Raw genomic sequence first — 27,278 nt, forward strand, 5'->3', positions numbered from 1 at the left:
GGGCTGTGGACATCGCCGGCTTAGTCAGAGAAAGTCTCAATGTTTGACTATTTGTTTACTATGATACAGCTTCTACTTTTAAAAATCAAAGTCAAAACAGACATAATGACAATAATAAAAATGATGACAATTTCTATGATTATTCATTTACCTTCTCACATTTTTTTATATCAGAAATGGACTTCAATAGCTGCAATGGATAAATTCCATTATAGGCACATTATAATCTCCATGAATTCCCAGATTGGGTGTTGATATTGTTTTATTAGAGAAATTAGGGACAGAAATTCTGTGGCTTACTGGGTGAGCAACTGAGGGAGCAGTAACAATGTCTGGCAGTATTCCTGCATGTACTGCTCACTGCCAGTGAATCAGGCCTTAATAAATCACGCACAGCCTCTTTCAACGCTTTGTTTGTTGGAAACTTGGCACAGGACGTAGCACAGGCAGAGGGTCCCACTGTAGTTGGGACTATTTGGACAGAGACAAAATAGTATCATTTAAAGAGGGATTTCAGAAGAGCTCCTTGCACCAAGATAAGAGTCTCACTAGATTTTGCTAAGATATTCTGAATAACCACCGTCAGTCATCCATCCATCCATCCATCCATGGACAAAAGTGGCACAGCTTGGAAAAACATGATTTCTCTTTTAACTTTCGAAATAAATTAAGGGGCCAAATGAAACAGCTCCAGCATGTCTTGAGTAACACAGCCTCTGTGGCGCCCTTGTTTTGTGCTTATTGTCTCTGTGGATGAGTGTAAAATCTAATATCTAAAGACATCGTAGCAAAACATCTGAACAACCTTCTCTACAAAACTTTGCCAGGTTTGAATTTAAATCAAACAAACGTCTCAATTATATAATAAAGTAACTGAGCGTTTTAAATGAAAACTGTTTCCAAATGTAACAATCCAAAGCTGGAAACAAAGATAAAAACGAGCAACTCAGCACTATGAAGACCTCATACTGGTGACATGTGTTCTTGTTTTGTAAGACCCACTGTCTACAATGTAGGTACATTTAGAAATAACAGACTCCATCTAGCACATAGACTTCTAAATGCCACCTTTCTCATATTTGTCTGCACATGTGGTCTTTAGATTTTTGGTATTATCCATTTTTTTCTGATTTTTAATAAGAGTTGAATGGAGCTTCTTTTTTTTCTTTTTGTTTTGATTAATGTAACATATTTTCCTGCCTCATCCTGAATATTTTGGGATCACTTGATCCTTATTTTGCATTTTTACAGCATGTTGCCCTAAAAGAAATTCCAGGCTTCCTGCGAGTGCCAACGGACTCCTTTTGCCTGTTTAACAGTCCAGCCTGCAGGCAGGCTGCTCCGCTTTAGTCCTGCCCTTATTCCCGGAGACACGAACAAGGTGACGGTGTCAGTATTCACACTACAAAAAACACATTAAAGCGACTTAACGCCGTTGAAAGAAACGGCATTTATTGCGGCTTTATTACCGGTTTCCATAAGCGTTAAGCTACAGAAATAAAGTCAAGAGGAGCGGATGTTAAGCAGGGAAATTTCCAAATTAATACAGAACTTAACGAGAGCTCTTACCTAAGAGTGGTTTTGTTTGTTTGTTTGTTTGTTTGTTTTTAACAAACATTTAATCTGGAGCAGTCCTTGAAGTCTTGTTATTCTGCAGCTGCACAGCCTTTAGGCAGTTTTTTTTTAATTAGTATCTAAATAAAATGAAATTCAGTTCGTCACTGGGACATAAACATGCCATAGATCAACAAACAACTCCGATAAAACTCCTTTATAACGTCTACCGACTAAATAAGATTTTTTTTATTTTTTTTTAAAAGATTTGAATTCAGGATCTGTAGCATTTAGCTAAATTTAGGTCAAAAATACACCTCGCCATATTACTTAATTATTATTTACTGCCTACTAGAGGTAAAAGAGTCCCCAACCTATCCCCAAAAAATAAATTTATAAAAGAAAATGCTGATTGCAGGACAGGAAGTTAATTCACTGTTTATCAGGAATATTTGTTTAAGTGATATAAGAGTTGTATGTCATTAATAATGCTTTATTGTGACAGTCTACAGGTGAAATACTCCTGTTGTTCAGCCTGTTGACGTCATCACAGTTCATTTACGGCCCTGCAGTGGTCACTATGGTAACTGGAGGAAGTTTCTTTTCATTCACAGCAGCAGTATTCATACAACACAGTTATAGTGTGTTAGCCTCAGTAAATAATGCTATAATGATTGTTGATGCCTTTAAAATGACTTCACGGACACGAACGGTGGTTCGAGCGTATTTTATTTTGGCGGGTCAGGCCGGAGGTGGGAGCGCGTTTCTGTGCGGCTGTCCTTCGCTCGTATTTCATCTGCGGGGAGAGAAGGCACTCTTCAGACTGGAGGAAGGAGGCTCTGGTGGAAACTCAAAGGACATGCGGCGTCTTTTGCAAACTTTTCTGCAAACCAGGCTTTCTCCGAGCTGAAGAAGAAGAAGCCGAAGGGTGAGGAATGAACTGAAGAGGAAGAAGAAGGAGAGAGAAGAGGAGGGGGGAGAAGAGCCGTTCACTCCCATTGATCCTTTTATCGAGGTATTGATTCAGGCCTGGCTTTGAAATAACACAGCAGAGGTGAGAAGAAGATGAACGATGCTGACTTGAGTTATCTCGACCTGGATATAGTCTGATACCAGACTTAATATAGTATTATTACAGTTTTATCATTATTATTATTTCTGATAAATACTGCATTTAAATATATACTAACTCCATCAAAGCAAAACTAGGCTATATAAGGTTAGTCAGAGCTTCTGAACTAAGACACTCAAGGCAGGAAAGGAGTCACTCAGACTACTCTGCTTCTTTTCCCATGAGTACCTGTATCTCAGCAGTAGTTGGAAACCAGTACTCTACAATCAAGCTGAGACAGCTGCTTTTCGTCAGCTTACATATAAAATCAACATTACATGGTCTTCTTGGCTTTCAAGTTAATAAACATGTCGTAGATGATACAGATAAAACAGTCTGAGGTTACCCTTCCTCTTAAAGAGCGCTTGGTTACAGTTTGCTTTGAGAAAAAAAGATTAGAGAGTTTAAAAAGATCCTTTTTGAACCTTGTTACTATTTAATGTCAAGGATAATTTAATATTGTTTAAACACTGGCAATTTGAGCAAGTATCAAAGAGCATTCACGGCTTGTAAAGATTATTTTACTCATCTATTAACAAGTGACTCACTCATCAGATCAGTCAAGACTGACAGCAGCCCTCAGTGTGAGCCAGGAGAGAGACACACTCACCAAGATAAAGTTAACAATGGGCTACACATCGAACAGTTGAAGAGAAACATGGCACACATAGTTCTAAAATATGTTAGAAACTCCATGAATGTGGTCAAGTATTTCACAATAAGCCATTTTCCAGCCAAGAAGTTGGACTTGTTTAAAAAAAAAGGAATTATTGTTAAAAGATGTTGTTCACAGTCTTTTTACAGCTTTATCAGCTCTGATCTTCCCTGAGTTTAAAATTAAATTCTCACCAGTTTCCAAAAATAACATTTTACCTACTGGTTCCCCCGTCCGCAGCTCAGACCTTTACTGACCCGTGTAAACAAGCTAGTTTTCATGTCTATATCATGTTTTTTCTGGCTCTGGTGGGAAGTTGAGGGTGCAAATATGCACGCAAACACGATTGGTCTGCATTTATTTAACAAAGTGAGTCTATTTTACCTTACTTAAAACAGGTATGTGCATTTTCTTGCTTTGTTTCAGCATTCGGTGAGCAAAAATGTATATGTTTATTAGCGGAAGGCCAAAATATTGTTTAGGTGAGCACCAAAAAGTTTTATATGCAGGGAAATCCTGTGTACTTTATATACCTCTGGGTAGTATAATCCATAGTAGCATCACATACGTTATTACTCAGTTTAGATTTAGATTTAAATCTAAAAATTCAACTTTATTTATACAGCACCAAATCACAACAACAGTCACCTCAAAGCGCTTCATATTGTAAGGTAAACCCTACAATAATACATACAGAGAAAAAAACAACAATCATATGACCCCCTATGAGCAAGCACTTTGGCGACCGTGGGAAGGAAAAACTCCCTTTTAACAGGAAGAAAACTCCAGCAGAACCAGGCTCAGGGAGGGGCGGGGCCATCTGCTGCGACCGGTTTGAGAGAAATGACAAGCAAGTGAGGTTTTTGAATAAATGTAGTGGAGTACTGTCTGCAGTTATTCATGCTGAGAAAGCAGGACGACTGCTGTCAGCCTGCAGCAACATTTGCATGAAATCTGCCACATTTTAAGATGGTTGCAAATGAAACGAGCATCAGCTTTTCTGTCACAATGTAAAAGGTGGAAAGATGGCTCGTGTTAGTGGTGGGATAAAACTAATGAAGGTTTAGATTGTGATTAAAGTACAGAGAGACATTTGCATCCCTTTTTGGCCATAAATCTGACTCCTGATGCACATGCTGTGTTTCCCACGCTACAGAGAAATGTGTCTTTCTTTCACTAACATCACACAATTTAAAGTGAAAATACTGACAGCAAGAAAAGTTTGAAGTCAGTGAGGGTTAACTTCATTGTTTTACAGGTGAAGGCGTGGGTGTGGTTTTGGAAACACCGTCAGCTGCTGACCAATCAACTTGTCAGTTAGGTTTTATCCTGATTAATTCCTGAAAAAGTGGTTTAAAGTGAAAGAGGGGTGTAGACGTTTACATGAACATGAACATGAACATGAGGCTGCACTGAGGAAATACAGCAGTGCAAACACAGCCATACATTTCAAGTATTAGAATTCATTCAGGCAGTTTTTCTTTGGGAACATCTGAGAAACACTAACCGGAGTTTGCCAGAAAGGTCTGATATGTGACATTAGAAAGCGCGTAACGTGCTCCAAGCATCGATGCATTCCTAAGCGCGACCGTTATCATCCAGCTGTTATAACACCATATCCCCAGTGACAGAGGAGTTTATCCCCGTTTGACACTCCTAGGGTGTAAAATGTGAAGTGAATCAGCAAATGATCAAAGAAAAATAAGTAAAGCTCTCTTCCAACACTTCCAAACGCCCTGTTTCTGCTCTCTCTCGGTTCCGGGTAATATTTTCATTGTTTTTCTTTATTTTTTCTATTAATGCTACTCAGTTCCAGAGATTGTAAATAGCTGAAAGCCCTCCTCAGAGTTTCAGCTCTCTGTCCACCAGATGGAAGTGTTTCAGATCACAGTTGCAGCCAAGTTGGCAAGACTGTCTCAAATGTGGTTTCGTGATCTACAGTCAGTCACCCCACTGATGGCAGGCTTGTGTGAATTTGTGCTGAGTCTAACATTTTTGAGCTCCTCTTCCCTGGTGTTTTGTTCGTAGAAGTTGTCGCCGTATTGTTATATTCTTGTTGTCATTCTTTCCCGCAGAGCTCCTGCTGTAAGGATGCAGGCTGCCCCTGCTGCTGCAGCTGCGGCTCTGACTGTGCTGAGTGTTTTGCTCACCCTCGACTGCCTGTCGGCTCATCGGCCCCCGAACAACCAGATACAGCAGCAGACTGACGAGACGGCGCAGAAGAAGAAGAACCAGCCGCACATCGTATTCATCCTCACCGATGATCAGGTGTGTGTGACAGAGTCGTGGGAGTGCGTTTTCTTGAATCAAAATGCTTGGCCGGTGCCACTGAAACGAGGAAACACATCATAGTATTTGCATAAATATATATTATTGGGGATAGTAATCAAATCATTCCCAAAACATTTACAACCATATGTGTGAAAGTAGCTGAAAAATCTGGTTTAAAAGCAGTGAAATGAATTAAACAGCATGCATGAGAGCAGCACAGGAGGACTTAACGCCTCTCTGAGTATAACCTCTCTGATTTAAATCTGAATTTCAATTTGGCAAGTCCGTCTCAAATGTGGTTTCACGTATCCACCGCATGAAAACAGATGTTACAGACAAGATATTCACAACTTTGGAATCAGAACCAGAACCCTGGATTTCAGGTTAGTCGGTCATAAGTTGTTGTTTTAAACTGGGGATTATTTTTAGCCGTGGACGCCGATAGCTGCAGGTACCACAGATCCACGCTCCTGTTGTGCTTTTTTAAACTCAGTATGTTGCACCGCACTGTCATTGAGGACTGTGTGTGGCTAGGTGCTCGCGTGCAGTCCTCCCAAAAAAACAACAAACAGTGAGGACACTATGTGTAAGTCAGATTGGTTGAAAGTTTATTAAAGCACACATTAGAAGCACGCACAGTGGTCAGTTTTTATTGTTTCTAAGTACTTGGTATGGTTCGACTTCTTCGTTTTCCCCACGCAGCAGCTCAGCTTAAGGATCAAGACTATCACACGCAGAAGAAAGAGTAACCCACAGACCCGGTGACAGCTGCAGCGTTTTGGCAGTGACATACACATGAATCCACAGGTCCCGTCACACTTACTTAAAACCAAGCAGATCCTCTCATGCAAACTGTAAGACATACACGGGTCCAGCCTAAAAGTTACACGGCTTAACCTTCTACTTCCCACATAGAATACTACTCTTGACGAGCAGCTGATTTTGAGATGTCTCTGTCTTTCCACTGTTTTTTATTAGTTTGTTTTGTTTTCAGTTTTTGTTTTCTGATTGAAGGAACTCCATATTAGAGTAACTGTTTGTTCACTTCCTGTGATTTCTTGTTCAGATCACATTTATACTGCGTAGCAACCAAATGTTTTGCCGCTGTCTGTACACCTCTGTTAATTTTCTTATTTCACTGTTGTTGAAATGGACTTTTTGTTAGCTTAGCTTTGATTTTGTATAATTGCTGCAAATCAGAAATGCTACATTGCCAAGACAGCGCAGGCTGCTAGGAAGCAACCATCATCACATCAGTGAGGCCAGGTGAAGTTAAGACTACGCTTTTGCAGACCGGTCCTTACAAAAACCAACTTAACAGTTAGACCAGTTTAGTACAGACCATTTTATGTGCAGAGCTGTGCATTAGTCTTGAGCCACACAAAATTTCTTTAAATGTTGGTATGAAAATGGAAAATAAATGCAGCAATATATTGAAAGGTGCAAACATACATGGAAATGCAGCCTCAAATAGTCTGCAAGGCAAAAACAGAGTTTCTACAAATCTGATGAGCTTGAAGTCAATATTTGACATCACCATCTTCATTCTTCAACACAGCCTTAGCTCTCTTAGGTAAGTAGTCTTCAGGAAAAGTTCTTCAACCTCCTTCTTCTTTGGTTGTTGGCTGCCTTTGGCTCTCCAATCTGTCAAGATTATCCCACACTGCTGCATTAAAGTTGAGGTCTGGGCTCTGGGGAGGCCAATCTATGACTGATAGTGTTGTATTGTGTATTGTGTAGACTATGCTGTTCACTGCTGTTACATCTCTCCTGACCTACTTCATTCATACTGATGACAATTTGAAACTAAATTTTTAAATTCTGAATTCACTTCACTTCTTATTTTGTTCTCCACTTCTCCTGTTACCTCGTGTTTTTTTTTAAGGACACGTTGCACACCATGGCGCGATGTGCCAAGTTTTTGGCTAATGGCGCTGTGAGAATGTCCTTGCTGGTCCAAAAATGTTTTTCAAAGATTCGGCTAACAAAATGGGAACAAATGTGTTTTGGGACAGGCTATTAGAAAGAAAGTGCCTAAAGTGAGGATTTAAAATGTTGTTTTCTAAAGTGGTCTGTTATGTGCAGACACAACACTGGTTCATCCCTTGAGTTATGTGCTGTTTTTGATGGTTAAATGATTCATAGGTCAGTGTTAAGTGTCTCAAGAAGCAAAAAGTATTGTTTCCTACTAGTACTGTAACAGGACCCAGCATCTTAAAATGACTCACAAGCCTTAAAAACCACTGTGGGGCTGAGTAATGAAGCATGCTTCTGACAGAGCTTCTCTGGAATTGTTGCAACACTGTTTCCAGCTCACAAACAAAACGGTACCATAAAAAATACAGACAAAACAAACACAAGGAAAGGTAGGCTGCACACACCTGGACCCATTACTTCCTTACAGGATACTATAGGAATCACTGAGTATATATTTGGCAAATTAAAGTGACATTCTAAAACACAAAGTCTTTGATGCAATCATGAATCTGTTGCAGGGTTTCAATGATATCGGTTACCACAACCCGACCATCAAGACTCCCACTCTGGACAAACTGGCAGCAGAAGGCGTAAAATTGGAAAACTACTACGTTCAGCCGATCTGCACGCCGTCACGCAGCCAGCTCATCACCGGCAGGTACAAACACACCTTTACTGACCTCCTACAGTAAATATCGAAAGTCTTTACATTAAATTTTGCCAACATTTAGCCCAGTCTCTTAATAAACTGCCTCTTGTACACCAATAAATATTGTTTTTTCGTTTCAGCATAAAAAAACACTTAAAAAGATCTTAAATCATTATCTTATTATCAAAACTGTTTGAATATTGACTCATTAATTAATTTATAGCGTGTAACTGCTATAATTCATATCCTCTGGTCTTATTTGTCTGGATGTACTGTCAGATTGTTCCATTTTAATGGTAAGAAATTTACAACATTAAGCTATTACCACATTAAAAAGCGTTTGAAGTGTATCCACATTCTTTCCAGAACTTAAACTACCCTGTTGATGGGTTAATTCGAAGCTTTGCGTCAGCGCTTTGAGTCTTGGCATTTTTTCCATTTTTCTTCCAGTTGTGCTTGTTGTGTCGGGTTTTCCTTTAGGATTGGTGCTCGGCAGTTATTAGCCAGCAGTTTTTATTTGTTGTGGGCAATAACTCCCCCTTTACACATTGTACTAATTGCATTTTCACCACATCTGAAGCATTTGACATTTCATTTGAAGTATATCACAGCTCACAGGGGGCATTATAGATTGAATGCTTTTTGATAGCACAATTAAATGAAATGTTCTTTGTACAGCACCAAATCACAACAAGAGTTGCCTTAAAATTAAACAGAGAAAATACCAACAATCATATGACCCCTTTTCAGCAAGCGCTTTGGCGACAGTGGGAAGGAAAAACTCCCTTTTAACAGGAAGAAACGTCTAGTAGAACCAGGCTCAGGAAGGAGCCGCCATCGGTCGCGACAAGTTGGGCTGCTTTGAATTGTTTTCTGTATTAATCTCTTTCTTGAAGGCATCTGTTTTCTGTTGGATTTTGAAACTCCAACAAGCGGTTTTTCATTCACTGCCAACTGTCTTAATCCACACTCATATTAAGACAGTTTTAAATCAGCACATTAAATTGTGGGTCATTTATTTACAAGAATCTCTTTTTTTAGGATATTATTCACTCTAAGCAGTTAAATTCACATGTTAGAGAAGCACAAGAATCACGTTAAAGAATTAGAGAGGGCTTTAAATGTGTGAAATGAGGAGGAAATGACTGCATGTGAAGCAAATGAGGTAGCTGCTCTGAATAATGCGTTTATTGATTAGGCCCTGAACTGCAGCCAGGATTAATAATGAGCTTCCCGCGTCTTCTCTGAGGCCAAACGGAAGCTCCTGCCTGAGCGGCTCGCCTGTTACACACCCACTAACAGCTCCTTTTTTCTTTCTTCCAGATATCAGATCCACACGGGATTACAGCACTCCATTATCAGACCCAGACAGCCCAGCTGTCTGCCCTCGCACATGGACACTCTGCCTGAGAGGCTTCGCGAGGCCGGCTACACCACACATATGGTTGGCAAGTGGCACCTGGGTTTCTACAGGTGAGAGGGAGCCTTCAGTATAACTTGGAAAAACATTGTTTGGTGAAAAGGCTGCTGACACAAAGATGGTGGAGAAACAGTGATGCAGTCATGATTCAGTAGCTGGACTACTTAACTTGAAGTAATCTTTTTCCATATGACTTTATCAGTTTCTGATATCATCGTGAAGGAATTTTGGCCCACTCTTCTTTACAGGAGTGCTTCAGTCCGTTGGGGCTTGCTGGCATTTGTTTATGTACAGTTGCCATGACAATGCCTTGGCATTTCTATTGGATTGGGGTCTGGACTTTGACTGGGCCATGGCAACATCTTTTTTAGCTGTTCTGTTGTAGACTTGCTGTCGTGCTTTTGATCGCTGTCCTTTTGCGTGACACAATTTGGGCCAAGCTTTAGCAGTCGAAGAAATGGCCTCACATCTGACTCCACAATACTCTGGTATACAGAGGGGTTCGTGGTCAACTCAATGACTGCAAGCTGCTTAGGTCCTCTGAGCAACCCAAATCATCACCCCTCCACCACTATGGTTGACAGCTGATATGAGATATTTGTGCTGATGTGCTGTGTTTGGTTTTACCAAATGTGATGCTCTGCAAAATGACCAGACATCTACACTTTGGTCTCGTCTGTCTAAACAACATTGTTCCAGAAGTCTTGTGGTTTGTTCAGATGCAACTTTGCAAACCTAAGCAGTGCTGCCATGTTCCTTTTAGAGAGAATAGACCTTGTCCTTGCACCCCTTCCAAACAAGCCATACTTTTTCAGTCTTTTTCTAATTGTAATCTCATTAACTTTGACATTTAACATGCTAACTGAGGCCTGTAGAGTCTGAGATGTAACTGTTGGGGTTTCTGCACCTTAAAGCGAATTTGCTGGGACTTATGGACCTATGGATTATTATGGAAGCAGTAAGGGTGCACTTAGTTGTTCACACACTACTTCTGCAATTTGACTTTGTTTCTTGTAAATAAATAATAACATGGTGTAATATGTTATGTGGTGTTGTTCAGCGGACTTTGAATTTACCGGATTTTAAAAAGTGCTAAGGACAAGATGATTTTTTTATTATGTCCACATTCTTAAAAACGTAGAACTAAAAGATACTCTGTTTTTTTTTTCATGACTAGTTAAAATATGAGATGACCCAGGACGGTCTTTCTGTTTATCTCAGCTGTGACACACTGTGTTATTAAAAAAGAGACCAGTCCCTGCCTACCTTTCTGTCTCCACACACGCTTTGGTATTATGCATGCTGGCTCACAATTATGGTTTACTTGGACTCATCATAATAGAGTCGTTTTTGTAACTGTTGACTGCACCTGTGCTTTTCCTGCTATGACAAGCAGAAGTATGTAGCATTATAAGTTATGGAAATTTACAGGAGTTGTTGGACCAAATTTGGTGTTTAAATCAAAGGTTTCACAGCTGGACCCCACAGTGGTCATAAGCAGAGGGGGCTTATTTTTATTAGTCAGAAACTAAAATGGTTTAGTTAGCCAATATATATTAATAGCTAACTATTGCTGTTAGCCATTGTACATGTATAAAGACCGCTCAGTAAAACCAATAATTTTTTTAAAATTAAAAGTGTGTACAGTGACGCATTTTTTGAGTGACGCATTTTAAGATATGATCAGTGTTGTGTGGAAACAAATCAATCAATCATATACGTCTACATATAACGCAGTGAGGCGCCTACAAGAAATGACCTGAGACCTGAAACGATCTGAGGGCGTGTCCAATAGAAATGTTCTACTGTTTAAAATGTTATCTGTAATATGTTTTTTAGAATCAGCCGGAAGAAGGCCACAGGCTGAAACTTGCCAGACAACACAATCGGTCTTTATTCTACAGTTCGCTGGAGCTTTAAACTCTCCTACGGTTGAACTGAGTTGGCATAGTGCTGTCCACTCCCTACTGTGCTTATTCTGTACAACAGACAGCATGAAGAGAAAGAAATAGCTCTCTATAGCTCTCAGGCTTGTATTACACTGGCAGAAACCCTCCAAACTTCTGTAATCAGTAATCATTTTTTCCTTTAGGAAAGCATGTCTGCCCACCAGAAAAGGTTTTGACACTTTCTTTGGTTCGTTAACTGGAAGCGTGGACTACTACAGGTAAATCACAACTATTATTATTACCTGTTTTCATGATTGCTCTCTGTCTTTTACTGTGTTTACTCCATAACTCACATTTCTCCATCTGCGTCTAGTTATGAATCGTGTGACGGCAAGGACTTGTGTGGCTACGATCTCCATGACGATGAGGGCGTAGCGTGGGGCCAGGAGGGGAAATACTCGACCACGCTCTTCACACAGAGAGCTCGCAAGATCCTGGAGAGTCATGACCCTGCAGAGAGGCCGCTCTTCCTGCTGCTGTCCTTCCAGGTACGGCGCAGAGGTCATCACATTAAACATCTTTAGAAGATGGGTTACATTAAAGCCAATCAAAAATTTTAAAAAAGGGGTGGAGGGGGGTTCAGAGGGGCCAGTGTTTACAACAGGATGTGCTTGCGTGTCATGTTTGTTTATGTCTGAATGTGAGCGCTCAGAGAACACACAGTCCACATTGAAGTGTTTGTTTGTTTGGCTTTTTTGAGACAGTTTGTTCAAACAGACTCAAAGATTTTAATTTAAAACACGCCTCCCAGATGTTTGTTGTTTACAGTTGATTTTGGATGGTTGGTTGATAGAATTTAAAAACATGTAATAATATCCTGTAATGTTTCCCGTCAGGCAGTCCACACTCCTCTAAATCCTCCAGAGTCCTACATCTACCCCTTCCGGGACATGGTCAACGTCGCCAGGAGAAACTTTGCCGGCATGGTTTCCACGGTGGACGAAGCGGTCCGAAACGTGACCTACGCCCTCAGAAAGTACGGATACTACCGAAACAGCGTCATCATCTACTCCACCGACAACGGTGCTCAGCCTTTCACGGGCGGGAACAACTGGCCGCTGCGGGGTCGTAAGGTAAAATAACTGCACGGCATCTAAGCATCTAAGTCCACATAGTCATAATAACGTCTCTCCCTGCTTTGTGAACTGCTGCTCTGAATGTGAGAGTGACAGAAAATAAGGCACAGTCAGTAATGCCTTTTTTAGCTAGAGAAGACACCCCCTGGTGGCCATTAAAAATAGTGCAAAATAGTACAATCAGGATCTTACAGTCATCTTTTATATACAGTCTGTGACCAATTAGGAAATTGCCCTTATAAGATTTTTATTTCGAGATGAGCCTGACAAGCTTAATATGGGATGTAATGAAAGAGCTACAGTCCAGAAGATTGGTTTTAAATGAGGAAACACAATAAATGGCCTTTTATCAGCTTTGTGATAATATTATTATGGCTGTAGTCTGGTTATATCATTTAATTTAATACCTACATAATAAATGTAGCAACATTTAACCACTGGTAGGTGACGTGAACAACATCGATCTCTTCTATGCAGTGTCCTGCAGGGACACACTGGCTTATGCCATTTGTGTGGATTGACATGCAGCAGCGTCCTAAGCAGACTAGGGTTGGATGATCTCCTCCAATTGTCCACTTGTCCCCCTGTGTGAGCGCCAGTAACAAATGCCATCACTGCTGTTGCAAAGCTTTACATGCGCCTATTAATGTCCCACAATTCACCCTCCGTAATGCATACCATGTGGCTGCACATGACTGTCTATAATTTATCTACAGTAGGCACAGTTGACAAATCCTGGTTGGAAAATCACCAGGACTGATTTTTATAAGTGGGATTTATTTCACTCAACCTTAAAATAAATATTTTGTTTAATAAATGGGTAAAAATATCAATAAAATACACAAACTTCTTTTAAATCAGGTAGCAGACTCCTTCTCTTAACTGTATGAGGATCAGCCGTGACCTATTTTGAGCCAGCTCAAACCCAGAAAACACGTGCCCTGCTCTACTTTGACATTTCTTTAGTCCTGTTGTTCTGCTAACCCATTCAGTCTTTTTTATATATGTAAAAATGGTGCTAAAGAAAGCTGCGCAGGGGTGGGTTGAGAAACACAACAAAGAGCTGAACTCTTTACTAGGCCCTTAAAATTCTGCAGATGCCAAATGTGAACTGTAGGATGTGCAGGAACAAGACCAATGTGCAGACGACTCACAACCAAAGTACCCAGAGGCCTTTCACACATCCGCAGTAGTTTTACAGATAACATATAAAAAATCTCAGCTAACCAAAATGGAAGAGAGCAGAATGTAATTAAATGTGCTGGCTGTGTTTCAGGGTACATATTGGGAGGGTGGAGTCCGCGGCGTGGGGTTCGTACACAGCCCTCTGCTCAGGCGCAGGAGGCGAGTCTCTAAAGCTCTCATGCACATCACCGACTGGTTCCCTACACTGGTGGGCCTGGCCAGAGGAAACATCAGCCAGGTCAGTGGGCCTGTGTCAGAACAATAACCTGTGGGAGCGTTTTCTTCTTCTTGTGCCGTTTGCTTGTACTTTCTTGCACTTGTCACCGATGTTTCTTCTTAGACAGTAAGTACGGGAGGATAAAAGTTAAGCAGCATGGAAAAACGACTCTCTCCGAGAGTGTTACTGACCATTTTATTGTGCTATAAAACAGAGAGAGATACCGATACGAGCTCTTCTGTTACTGTAAACTCACCCCGTTCAGGATCTGTATGTTTTTCCAGTCGTCTTGCCAAAGAACTCAATCTCTGGTAACTCAGCTTGCTTACTGCCTCCCCCTAATTTCAGGTTAAGTTTATTTGTGTCATTGTTAGAGATGAATGTAGAGCTCTGCCTTTATTCATCTCTGTGTTGGCCTCAGACTGAACAGTGCTACTGTAAAGCCGTCCTTACTTTTACTGTCATCTGGATAAATCAGCCGGACCTATTATGATAAGTGCAGCATTTCCAAACACTGGCCTCAAACATGCTTTGTGTTTTTGTTCGGATATAAATTACTTTCATTTCTAAGTCGGTGCAGTCTGTGTATAGTGTCCAAAAAGCTTTGTTGGCTTGATCTGTGGATAGATTTGCATTGCTGCCAGCAGATACACAATGCTTTCTTGGCTACAGGAAACATAGTAATTCAAAAAGTCAGTGGCGTCTTTTACAAGGAAATTACTTATTCTTTATTTGTGTTCAGTAAATGTATGAGTCTTGCTTCTGGTATTTTTCACAGCATACCCGTCATTACCCTGCTTTGTAATCTCTTACTGTAAATGAAATGTTTGCCTTCCGCTCAGAGCCAGGGCCTGGACGGTTTTGATGTTTGGCCCGCCATCAGTGAAGGGAGGGAGTCGCCCCGTAAGGAGATCCTTCACAACATCGACCCTCTGCACAAATCTCCAATTGAAAAGAAGAACCAGGGCGAGGAAAACTCGGGTAACTACAGGGGCAAAAAAAGGACTTTTTTTTACGAGGTGTGAACAAAAAGGTCCAGGAATGGGCACGTAGGAATCACAAGTCTTCCTCATATAAATTTGGCCGGTTTCCAGTTCGAGGTCCTCTTCTCAGGAATTTCCTGACAGTTTTTTTCACGACTGCTATTTTTAGATCGCTCCCTGAAAGTCTGACTACTTTAACTGGGATTTTACCTCAGACCTCAAACTCAACTCAAAAAAATACTCAACATTAATTTCTGTTTCAAACTCATCAAGATTGATGAGATCTGGATCTACAGCTACAGCTGAGCAGTTTTCAGCTGAAACCTCTAAAGTTTCCAAGCCGGAAACATCCCAAAGTAATGTCAGGTGAAGAGTAAGGCCAGGATCAGGCTCTTCTTTTTTCATGAATCCATTTCCCAGTGTGGACTTCTGCTGTAACGCCCTGATTCATCTGAGGGAAAACATTTAAGGGAAACAGCAAAGCGTGCTGAAAATGCATTAGTGTTTTTAGCCACGTCAACACAGTCCTGGTTCACCAGCTGGACTTACGCCCTTGCCAGATTGGCAATCCCACAGATTTATTCCACCTCCCGTAACAATGAAAATAAAGTTGAAGAATTGCTGTTTTGACACACTGGAGAAAATCCAGCACATCGCGCAAGTGCAAGGAAACAACAGGACTTCTGCAGAGTGATCCAAAATTAGCAGCCATGCTGACAAATCAATTAAATACAGTTTGTTTATACAGCACCAAGTGTCGACAAAGGTCGCCTCAAGGTGGGGTTTTTTTAGGTTTTGTATATTTTGAGGTAAAGACCCTGAAGAAAGGAAAAACTCCCTTTTAACAGGAAGAAACATCCGTCAGAATCAGGCTCAAGGAGGGGCGGCCGTCTCCCTCGACTCAGCCCCCAGCAGTCTATGTCTATTGCAGCCTAATTAAGGGAGGATTCAGGGTCACCTGATCCAACCCTAACTATATCACAAAGGAAAGTTTTAAGCCTAATCTTAAAAGTAGAGTTGACTCCAAGCTGGAAGCTGGTTCCACAGAAGAGGGGCCTGAACGCTGAAGGGTGGGCCTCTCATTCTACTTTTAAATAAATATGTAAAATAGTCTTTAAGTCTATATAATAAGCTGGGACTTGATTACTCAAGACCTGGATTCAATTCTGGACGCAGACCTGCTCGCTTTTAGTCCCCAAAACCAGCAGCAGCTCAAATGTGCTGATGCTCTGCAAGGTAAAATGCTGATGGGTTGAAAAGTTTTGCTTGAACAACTGAATAAGGGACTGAAGAGCTTGCTGCGAAGACAAAGAAGGACAAAAACAATAAAATATTAAGAAAATACAGCCTGCAAAGGCTTCATTATTGCACTTCACTAAAATAACAACAACAACACAAACAAAGAGTTAAGCACAAACCAGTCGTTCCACATATTCTGCCCCCTAGTGGAAGAGCTACAAAACAACAGTTAGCCTAGCTCGACGTAGCCTCTGAGTCAGACCAACGCACCGCCGCGCCTGTTCCTTATCTCATGCCCTGCCCACTTTGCACGTCTCTTCACCAAGCCGCTGCTTTTAATTGACATTTACTGGTTTCAACTTGCTGCTAGTGTGGACGCCTCTTCAGTCTACATTAATGTAAAAACACTTTGAGGATAATAGTCGTTATTGGTGTTTAAAGCTGGTGTTGAAAATGCTGAAAAAACAAATATTCCATTTTCTTTAATTTTTGTTCTGTTCTTAAATATTTTGAACTGATGCTCTTGAGTTCATACGTGCAAGGAATATATTTTTACTTTATTAAAAAAGGCTTAAAATGAACAGCATCAGTGTCACTTATAATGATTTGGGACACTTAGCTTTATAAGTTACACTGATGCTGTTGCGCAAAATCTAAAATTTCTTAACAGTGCTACGCCCATTTTAATAAAAGTGCTTCTAGGAAGTACTCTCAACTGAATGTTCTGCACTCAGTGACCTTTTCAAACTGGTAGGAGATTATCTTTTAATAAATGATAAGTCTCATGTCACTAAATTTACCACCGGGGTGGAAAATGTTTGTTTACTGTAGGAAATACAGAGAGAAGAGAAAGAGAGAAATATGAGCACAAACCACTATTACGGGGTAAAAAGAGGTAATTTATCTTTAATATATCCTGATCAGTTTTTGTTTTCTTTGATTTGGCAGTGAAAACTTCAAAAACCAAAGTTTTAAAGAAGGTGAAGAAAAAGAAGAAGGTTCTGAAGAAGCCACCAAAACAAAAGTTAGCCTTCAAAACAAAGACCACCAAGAAACCTCAAACATTTTCCCATCATGCCTCTAAGCCTAAATCTAAGCCCCTCTTCAAAAAGAAGCTCAAGCCTCGTCTAAAATCAAAGCCCCCACCTAAAGCTAAGAAGACCAAAGCCCACACTTGGGACCGGCCTCTGCCCAATCACAGACCGCATCCAAAGATCGGTGGCACTTCGTCAGGGTCTGGAACATCCCGTCCTAAATCTCAGCCTCCGATCCAAACCCGTTTGAAAACAAAATTCAGGAGGACCACGTCCCAGAACCAGAACCAGAACTTGCCACAGTCAAGCCGGCCAAAATCCAAGATGCTCAAACTACATTCAAAGTCAAAGTCCAAGCGGACATTATTCCCATACCAGAACAAATCCCAACCTGGAATACCACTGACCAAATCCCATCCAACCCTCCAGTTCGGGCTGGAGTCACTACAGCCCGAACTGTGGGACACTTCAGTCCAGGCGGCCATCAGAGTTGGAGATTGGAAGCTGCTGACAGGTGATCCAGGCCACGGAGATTGGGTCCCCCCACAGGTACTGCTGCATGCTTCAGAGAGCTTCATTCTACTTTTCTATTTCACATTGATTGTTATAACAAATATTTGAAACACTGATCCCCAGATGCTTCCCGCCTCTCTACCCGGTCGCTGGTGGAACCTCGAACGCTCGATACTTTACCAGAAATCCTCCGTCCACAAAAACATCTGGCTGTTCAACATCACTGGAGACCCGTACGAGCGGCACGACCTGGCAGACCAGAGGCCAGATATAGTCCAGCAGCTGCTGGCCCGGCTCGCCTACTACAACCAAACAGCCGTACCGGTTTACTTTCCACCCGACGACCCCCGAGCCAACCCGAGCCAGCACAGGGGAGCGTGGGTACCATGGGTGGAGGAGGAGGAGGACGAAGAGGCAAAATATCAGGGGGTTTACAAAAAAAGTAACAACAAGATGAAGAAGAAGAAGAAGAAGAAGTGCATGCTGTGCAATCTGCAGTCGTTCTTTTTGAAGATGAGCGAGGGGACCGTGTCCAGTCGCATCTGAGGTGTCAGCTGAAATTAGCATCAAAGACTTTCAAATTTATAAATCTTGTTTTTTATTTTCATGTTTTCACTTTAAAATATTCAAGTTCTGTTATTGTGAATAACTTCTCTTTCAGAGATATGTGACCTTTATTTGTTCGTACATGCAGCTTATTCAGCGTCAAACATGTGATCTGATGTTTCCAGCTGGACCGTCCAGAAACATAAGGCTCTTTTCACCGAGATTTAAAGGGTTAGTCCACTCAAATCACAAAAACACGTTACTTATGTTGCCTGCAGACATCTGAAATCATACCACTAGGATCATGAAAGGAAATCTTTGTCGTGATTTGGGTGAACTGGCCATTCATCATTAGCATGCTACCTAAAGGTGGTTCTAACCCCTGATCTCTGAGTCGGTGAACGCTGGTTTGTTGTCTGTTTGTTGTTTTACAGATTTGTCAACTGAAATCTGACAGAGGTCCTCATACGAGGCCCGACACCGAGTGGCAATGAGATGTGTTTTGACACTGTAATGTAGCAGATCAATTACATCAAGAGACTTAGAGTAAATATATAGATTTACAGGTTTCAGTGTACGTTTACACCCTTCATTCACTCCACTCAGCCAAATCAGGGTTTTAAAGGGACACTTCACCCAAAAGTCAAATTCATACATTCAGTGAGTAAAATTTTGCATAACTTGCCTGTCTGGGCGTTTGCCAAGGCTTAAAGTTGGCGTGGCTGTTTTGACTGACAGACGTGCCAACATGTGCTGCTGTCTGCGAGGCTAATTAGAGTCGCTGAACTGGACCTCGAGACTATATTTGTGCTTTTAGAGCGTTTTTAAAGCAATTATCTGATAATAATCTACTGAGTGGTATCGGCCGTCCAACAAAAGTTTGTGCTTCAGTTTCTGTTTGTAAAACTTGCATTTTATTTGCCTTTTACTCATATGTGCATCGTTGAGTTGGAGCCACACTGTTTATGGATGCAGCGTCTCTTCTTCACACTACGCAGAGCAGAAGAGGAGGGGCAGGATGTTAGATAGAAGAACGGCACAGAGAATCTCGTCAATTTCCCCACCCAAAAAAATCCCGTACAGACTAGACGCTGCCTCTGAAAAGCTCCTGTATTCAAACCCGTACAAAGAGTAACACATGAAACTCACCCGGTGTTTGCCTGGGGTAATGATACTGTAGCTAGCTGCACGCTTGCTTTGCTTGGTACATAAGTTCATGTGATTTGGGGTGAATTGTTCCTTTAAACAAATGTTTACATATTACAGTGGAAGTGTGTAATCATGACACAATGTCAGAAAGTTTTATTGTGTAATTTTAATATACTTTCACATTTTTTGTGACACATCCTCGTGACTTTGATGGTTTTGTCTCACTTGGGCTTTGTCTGTATTGCTGTGGCTGAAACCGGCCTCTGCCTACTGTGGTCAGTTTCAGTGTACTGCCACTGGCAAGCTTTTCACTATGATTTTAAAGCATTTCACAGCACCTTTAAGTTATTACTGTGAATATCAGAAACCTCTTACTTCACAGGATTACACAGGACCAACGCATGTCACTGACAATATCAGTAAACCAAACTGTCTGATTTTAATTTTCTTTAAGGAACAATTGGTACCAGAAAAAAATGAATTGAATTTAATTCTAAAACATCTGCTCTGCTCCCCCTGACACCAATCTAATGATCCAGTGCAGTGAAAGCTTGCACTGTTTGAGCTTACACCAGCTCCCACCTGATTATGGAGGTTTCTTCCACTAATGTGAAACTTCAGATTTTTATTCATCGTTTTTGGAAACACGGCAGAGGAAGTAAAACGTGTTACAGCGGCCTGTTTTGAAGTCGGATGCTGGTTACTTGAGAGAGAGAGAGACACCTAACCTCGAAATATTTCTGTGTATTTGCTCAAAAACGAACAAACCACGGCTGCGGCTGATCTGCAACAGTGTGCATCAGTGTGAGCGAGGAGCAGAGCGTTCCCGAGAAACATTTTAAATGCACGTTGGATTTCTCCACCCTGGGTAAATAAAGGTGAAGTCAAATGAACCTTTGTCCTTCTATGTTTACTGGAAACAACGGTGAGGGTATGTATGTTCTCATAAAATGTTTTTGTTGTTGTTGTTGTTGTTGTTGTTACAGAGGGGGTTTTTTTGTTGTTCTTTAGGGCAAGTAAGCCACCCGTGTTCATCAGGAAAACTCTTCATTTGAAATGCAGGCTATTAAAATGATTCAAATTTGATACACTATTCACTTAAAGTGTTTATATTTTAAGTAATTAAATAAATTTAAAATGCTTTTGTTGCATAAGATGAAAAGACGTGTACATGCATACATATTTTTCAATATTTCTCTGGTATGTTATCTACTCTGCACTTCTTCGCCCTTCAAATCAAGTCAAACCCAAATGATTTTGAGACTCGAGCCTTCTGTTCTTGTGCAAATGCTGCTTGTTTAAATTAGTAAACATATTCAAATCTTCAAGAAGCAGAAATATGCCTTGCATTTGGTCATTCACGAGAAAGTCGTTGCGCAAAATCTGCACAACCGCTAGGTGGCGCCAAACATTAATAATCCTGCAGATGCAGCACAGACCCCGTCTCTCGCTCTCTCCACACACACACACACTTGGGGTAAAATAGGATTTTCCACGCTCGCCATTGCCTTCCTACTTCACACTGTTTCCGCTGAGAAATAATTTAATTTGGGGCTCCTTTGATCCCTGAACACAGCTGGATTGATGTAATCCTCTGGGATTAAATCTGACTCTAAATCATGACGCAGTTTAAGCTGTGATGCTGCTGAAAAGGTTGACGTCCACAGTCACTTTTAGTACTTTAAGCACTCAAAACACAGAAATTGCTCCAGTTCATTTACAGATTTGTGATTTATGATTCATTCAGTGAGGAAAACCTCACCCCCATACAAAAAATCATAAATACTTCAACCATAGCTTCAGTCCAGACCTTTGTGTTGACTTTACTAAACATAAATTGGCCTGCATCTGAATTTCTGTGTATATGAAACAAGCTTACAAGTCTGTAACAGAAATATGGGTCTCAGAATTATCAACCACTTATGGCTGCAAATATGTGAATTTGTTAAAAGTTTTTTTGTTAAAGTTTGTTCAGTTTTCAAGAGTTTTCTCCATCAGTATAAACTCATAAAATATTTAAATAAAAATCTAAAGCCCTTGTTTTTCCGTTATAGGTCTCTCACTGTAGCTGGTGGTAGTGAAATTAAGGAACACGAGGGGAAAATGTGTTAAAATTCGAGTGTCTGCCCAAAAAATATTCCAGTTCTGTTTCGTCCAAAGATCTGAACCTTTTTCAGTTTGGGCCTGAATGGATGTTTATAACAGGGATGGAGTTACGAGAGCGTCTTCTGCTGCTACATCACTATCTGGTACTGGAACTGCACCTTTGCTGAAAAGAAGTCTCTGCAGCGGATAGTGGGGACAGCACAGAGGATCATTGGAGGCCCTCTCCCACCCATCTCCCAACTCTACGACAAACACACCATCCGACATGCGAACAGCGTAGTGAGGGACACTTTCCACCCCTCACATGCACTGTTCTCCCTCCTTCCATCTGGCAGACGGTTTCGCAGCATCAAAAGCACAACAACCGGACACTGCAAGAGCTTCTTCCCCCAAGCAGTCAGAGCCCTCAACTCACTACCACCAAAGGACTGATATACACATACACCTTTACAAACACCTTAAAATACTCACCAAAAGACTCAAAAACAACAAAAACTTCCATCTTGCACATGTCTTCGTCCTGTCTCGTCTACAATATCCTGGTAATAACTTGAACCTGGTATTCAGTACCTACTGGACAATCCACTTTGTATAGTCTCTGTCCTGTCTTTGTTTATTGTACAGTTAGTGTTGTATAGTTGTCATTATAGTATTGTATAGTTAGTAATTAGTACCTCTTTATCCCTTAATTTTACAGAAATTTAGCATGTTAATTATTTGTAATTCCTAGTTTTATGTCTCTTGGAGATATATCTTTTGTATACTTATAAATATAAACAGCATTTTAGTACGCTGTATACTGTGTATACTGCTGTATTGACAATAAAGCTCTTGAATCTTGAATCTTAACTACTGCTGCTTTTGATAGTTGCCACCAGAAACACTTGTCAGTTAAATGACTGCTCTTATTTTATAAAGGTCTAGAAACCAGTTGGCAAGCAGCTGGCAAACACTGGTCACTAAAAAGTGTATTCCCTGAGGCTTGCAAGTAGATGCTGGCAGCTGCTGTGAAACTGGTTGAGGGGTTTTGTGATCCAGTGATAACTAGTCCTGACACAAGCCAGTCAGAAGAAGAGAGTTGGCATAAAGGGAGCAAAGCAGCTTGTTTCACACAGACGTCAAACTGAAAGACTGCAGCAAGGCTCAGAGTAAACTGTGAATCATACAAAGCTACTGTAGTCCAACAACAGAAATAAAGAGCTGGAAATGAGTAGGCTAAGCCACGTATATTATGTTTACCAGCACTAACAGACGCTTCTCCCTCAGCTTGAATGAGCGCACTCATACATAAATAATGCACTCGCTCCTCTCGCGCCGCCTCTGTTTCTCTCACCTCTCACACCTTGACTTAACAAGTTTACATTAAAAATATCTCCTCCTTCTCGCCCTGCCTGTCACGCTCTCGCCGACATCCTGCATCATCGTGAACGTAATAATCCGGTATTCATCCCGCGCCCCCCCGCTGGGAGCCAGAGGAGTGTGAGCTCCACAGAACTGGAGCATGTGGGCGGCTGTGAAATCAGGATTCCCTCAGCACGGAGCAGCTTTTTAGACACTTTCTGCTGACACAATGAAAAACTCATAATTGAGTTCTGTTCTGTGGTCGCACTGACATAAGCCTTGCTTTCTACTTCTTTACAAGATTAAAAAAGGAGAAAAAACAGAAAAAGGGAAAGACGGCGCACAACCGAGATGATTTCAAATGGTACAAAGTGGCATTTCAGCGCATTCATGAGTCAGATTTGTGACTTTTTCAACATGACATGTATTGCAGGATCAGTCTGACATTAACATTAATACTGATGCCACACCACCTCCTCCCCCATCTCTTTGCAAAGCTCCCGTTTCATCTTTTCCTGCTTTACTCTCAGTGTCAACCCCCTTTTTGCCCCGCTGTGGCAATACTTGCATCACCCACTTATAAGAACTGAAAAGCATCTTGAGTCTTTAAAAGGAGCTGCTCGTTATAAATCCCTTGTATTCTTACCTCAACTTATGAAATTATTATAATACAAATGGTGCAGCGTTTAAACCCATTATCATTTAAATTACATTTCCTTTTTTGTGGTTTGTTTAATTTGCTGCTGAATGGGCTCAGTTTGCCCACGAGGATGGTTTAAGTTTTCTCTTATTATTTGAAGATTTCATTGTCTTTGCTCAGACACAGAACACCGTGTACTCTTTCTAACAGCCGGCATGGTTTTTCAGACTGAATCTGTCCTTGAAAGGCCTCGGTGCACTCCCAGAGAAGAAGACCGTCCGCTAAACCTGTGCTGCTGCATTTCACACTTCCTGAAAATAAAAGTCACAGAGTCACATTGTGATTGGTCTCATTGAAAGTAAGCCAGGTTTCGTCTTCACCTGTGGGAGGATGAACGCCTGAAAGCCACATCTAATGATTGGTCCCAAGTGAAGGTTGCAAGATTCAGTTGCCTAGGAAACCCCATAATGTATTTATCGCCCCCTCATATGTCAGTCGGTGGCAGTCACTTCAGTCACCCATCTCAAAGGTCAGAAAGGTTTAACTTGGGATCGCTGACATTCATGATTGCTGGTCATTACATTACTGATAATCTCATAGAGAAAACTGGACTTAGCTCCACAGTTCAGCCGAGCTGCCAATTTTTCCATGACTCCATACAAAAGATAGCCACCGTACCATCACTCATTGGTTAGAGAAGTCTAGTTTTGAACTGACTTTACCATTTTTGCTGTCACCATCTTGCTTTTTTGAAACCAAACATCAGGAGCACGCGACTGTGAAACTAAGTGGGCAGTGATGGTCATGTGTGAGCCTGACTTAATGCATCCATTTGATCCTTTTTGACTGATAGTTGTTATAATTAGGAGGTTATGTTGTACTGAACACAGCCTGAAACTGGCAGCCGAGACCATAAACTTATCAGGTTCAGTGATGTCACAGAAAGCAGCAGGAAAGGGTTGTTTTGTGAGATCCAAGCACCTTAGGACAACAGTGTTTGTGATTTGGTGCAATTTAAATAAAATGTAACTGAGTTGAATTGAAGAGATCCAGCTACATATATATTTTCTTATACTGCACGTGTCTCCCAGAGAACTTTTGGGGGAGGTTTTCTAATTTAATAAAGGTTGAAAAGTCACAGAAAGACGTGTAGCAGACTGAAAAACATTTGGCTCCTCCTTCGATATTCGGTTCTGCTCCGTTCTGATCTGCAGGAGACTGAACACCTGCTGCTGCTTTTCATCAAATCTAGTTACTTTTGACTCAACAAGACGTCGTAAAATGTGACTTGAATTTAGCTTTAAACGAGAGGTTTTTGTTCATTTGAAATAGCGGTTCATATTTATAAGACTAAAGCAGCGTTTTCTTTTAGAGAAATGATCCCTGTGTTAAGGGTTCATTAAAAAGTCATACCTTTCAGCTAGGTCCCTGATAAAGATGATGTGCAGGTTTTGATTCTTAGCCCACTAAAATGACGAAATTTAAACATTTACTTATTATTCCATGAATTTCAAAAAGAAAAACTGCTGAAGATTTTATCTGACTTGTTTCACTTGTCACAGCAGCGTGCACCACTGTAAGTGTCTCTTATCAAGGATGAATGAACATGTTTGGCCTTCTAAACAGTTATAATGCAAAAAGACAAACATTTACCACATGATCACTGCTAAACACAAAGGAAGGACTGCAGCGGGACTAAAATATCTGCAGGGTTTTTTAGCACTGCTGCTGACATTTTCAGCTGCTCCCTCATTTCCCAACAAGTCGTCACAGCGGATTTGCATGTTTGACTTGGCACAGGTTTGACCCTGGATGCCTTTCCTAAAGGAATACTATCTTGTGACCCCCCTGAGGCTGGATTTGTGCCTCCTCCCAGTCTTAAAATGTGGATCTTTTGCATGTAAGGCAAATGTGTTAACACCTGCACCATAAAGCCACAAAAGAGCTCACATTATGTTAGATTTCTTCTAGCTGTATCCAAACATATTTAGATATCATTGTTACTTTCCAAAACATGCGAGCTGCAATGCGGCATTATTGGAGGTACCGATGGATACTCCACGGTCAAATCAAAGAACAAAGACTGAGGCAGTCCCACACTTTGAAGTCAGACTCGAACGAGGTGATCCGACTCTGCAGACAACCTTGATATCATTATTTGCCCTCTGACTCATCAGCCTTAATGAGCTGGCCTGTCCACAATGTCTCCACTGAGGGTGTCTGCTGTTCATTAGGGCTCCCCGGTAATTGAAAGGCACGACTCTAAATGAAGATATGATGGAAGCTGTGAAAGATAAAGACAGAATACGTGCAAGCCAAGAGCAGCGATAATGAGGCCGGGGTGTGAAAGCGTCTTTGTGCTCGGCTCTCCTTGGCTTTGATTGGGAGCCACAGAAAATAACCTTGATGATGAACGACACAAAGCAATGCCATCATACTCTTGTTTACTAGAGCAACATTTACAGCGAGAGACAAAAGTGCTGTCGATGAAATCTGACAAGTTTTTCATTGTATCAAAACAGCCAATCGCGACCTTCATTAGCTGAGTGTCTTTTCAGCTGGTTTACCATGAAAATGCTTTGGTTAGAGACCAAGTGTGTTTTTATGGTGATATTTTAATTGTCGGTCTTGTGAAAAGGTCAAATACACCTGAAGGATAGAAGTTCAAAAAGCTCAAAAAGACAAGATTTTTAAATGAGGCTGTGGATTTCCTAAAATAGTCGGTCTTAGCACATACTGTATATGTCTGGGTCTATTTCCAGCAGTGGATTCACACACATTCGGTGCTCTAATGAGTGGAAGACTGTCACTGCAAACATGTGCCTCACTGCTATGTTAGAGGATATCACCTCTATGAATCCGAATATATTCATATACCAACCTTATTTAAGTAACAAGTAAAGAGGCAAATACATCTTTTCACAGTTTTGTTCCAAGATTCTGTCTTGAAGCTCTTCAAGTTCAATTCAGCAACTCTGTGTAATTAATAGACTGTATTTAAAAAATGGATGTGGCCACTGTGACATTACATACTAGTTTTAGATTCGGCGGTTTTAAGCGTCAGCGTTTTCCGAGCCACCACGTCGCTGTTTCGGAGCCACAGGTGACCATATTTGATCGATCAGGCGCCAACTTATCAGCATGAGCCAGCAGGCTTGGTTAGCCAGCTGCATCCACATCTGGTGTTGGTGCTAAGTAACAGTGTGAGTCACAACTTCTTGGATGGGGTGTACCACTCACCAGGCTCTATCAATTGTTCCTTTATGCCAATAAAGTTGCTCTAAATAGCATCGAACAAGGTCAGGATGCAAATAATCCACAGTAAGAGTTCACTCAAAACCCCTCTTTGTACCAGGCTAAGCAGGCTTTCTACAGGGAGTGCAGAATTATTAGGCAAATGAGTATTTTGTCCACATCATCCTCTTCATGCATGTTGTCTTACTCCAAGCTGTATAGGCTCGAAAGCCTACTACCAATTAAGCATATTAGGTGATGTGCATCTCTGTAATGAGAAGGGGTGTGGTCTAATGACATCAACACCCTATATCAGGTGTGCATAATTATTAGGCAACTTCCTTTCCTTTGGCAAAATGGGTCAAAAGAAGGACTTGACAGGCTCAGAAAAATCAAAAATAGTGAGATATCTTGCAGAGGGATGCAGCA

At 41.1% G+C, this 27,278-nt stretch overlaps 1 protein-coding gene across 2 annotated transcripts; it reads left to right on the forward strand.

The window, feature by feature from the left end:
* Window positions 1-2,162: 2,162 nt before the first annotated feature.
* Window positions 2,163-21,566, forward strand: LOC100699661 (arylsulfatase I). 2 transcript variants are annotated; one of them, XM_025900047.1, is made up of 12 exons: window positions 2,163-2,569; window positions 5,396-5,588; window positions 8,087-8,226; window positions 9,541-9,690; window positions 11,730-11,804; window positions 11,900-12,074; window positions 12,423-12,659; window positions 13,939-14,085; window positions 14,907-15,045; window positions 17,235-17,869; window positions 17,957-18,380; window positions 18,528-21,566. In XM_025900047.1, the coding sequence occupies exons 2-11, from the start codon at window positions 5,412-5,414 to the stop codon at window positions 18,377-18,379; spliced, it is 2,298 nt and encodes a 765-aa protein (XP_025755832.1). In that variant the 5' UTR covers window positions 2,163-2,569; window positions 5,396-5,411; the 3' UTR covers window position 18,380; window positions 18,528-21,566. The 2 variants fall into 2 exon arrangements, with proteins under 2 accessions (XP_025755832.1, XP_005476845.1); XM_005476788.4 differs by having other exon boundaries at window positions 2,163-2,608; window positions 17,957-21,566.
* The last annotated feature ends 5,712 nt before the right edge of the window (window positions 21,567-27,278 follow it).

This window comes from Oreochromis niloticus, linkage group LG18, assembly GCF_001858045.2.
Source record: "Oreochromis niloticus isolate F11D_XX linkage group LG18, O_niloticus_UMD_NMBU, whole genome shotgun sequence".
NCBI lineage: Eukaryota > Metazoa > Chordata > Actinopteri > Cichliformes > Cichlidae > Oreochromis > Oreochromis niloticus.

What these genes read in the sequence shown, in the direction of transcription:
- LOC100699661 (XM_005476788.4), top strand. Translation starts at nt 5,412, where the DNA reads ATGCAGGCTGCCCCTGCTGCTGCAGCTGCGGCTCTGACTGTGCTGAGT. An exon ending in TGGCACCTGGGTTTCTACAG is followed by an intron (nt 9,691 to 11,729) that starts GTGAGAGGGAGC and finishes TTTTTCCTTTAG; the next exon opens with GAAAGCATGTCTGCCCACCA. An exon ending in CCAGAGGAAACATCAGCCAG is followed by an intron (nt 14,086 to 14,906) that starts GTCAGTGGGCCT and finishes CCTTCCGCTCAG; the next exon opens with AGCCAGGGCCTGGACGGTTT.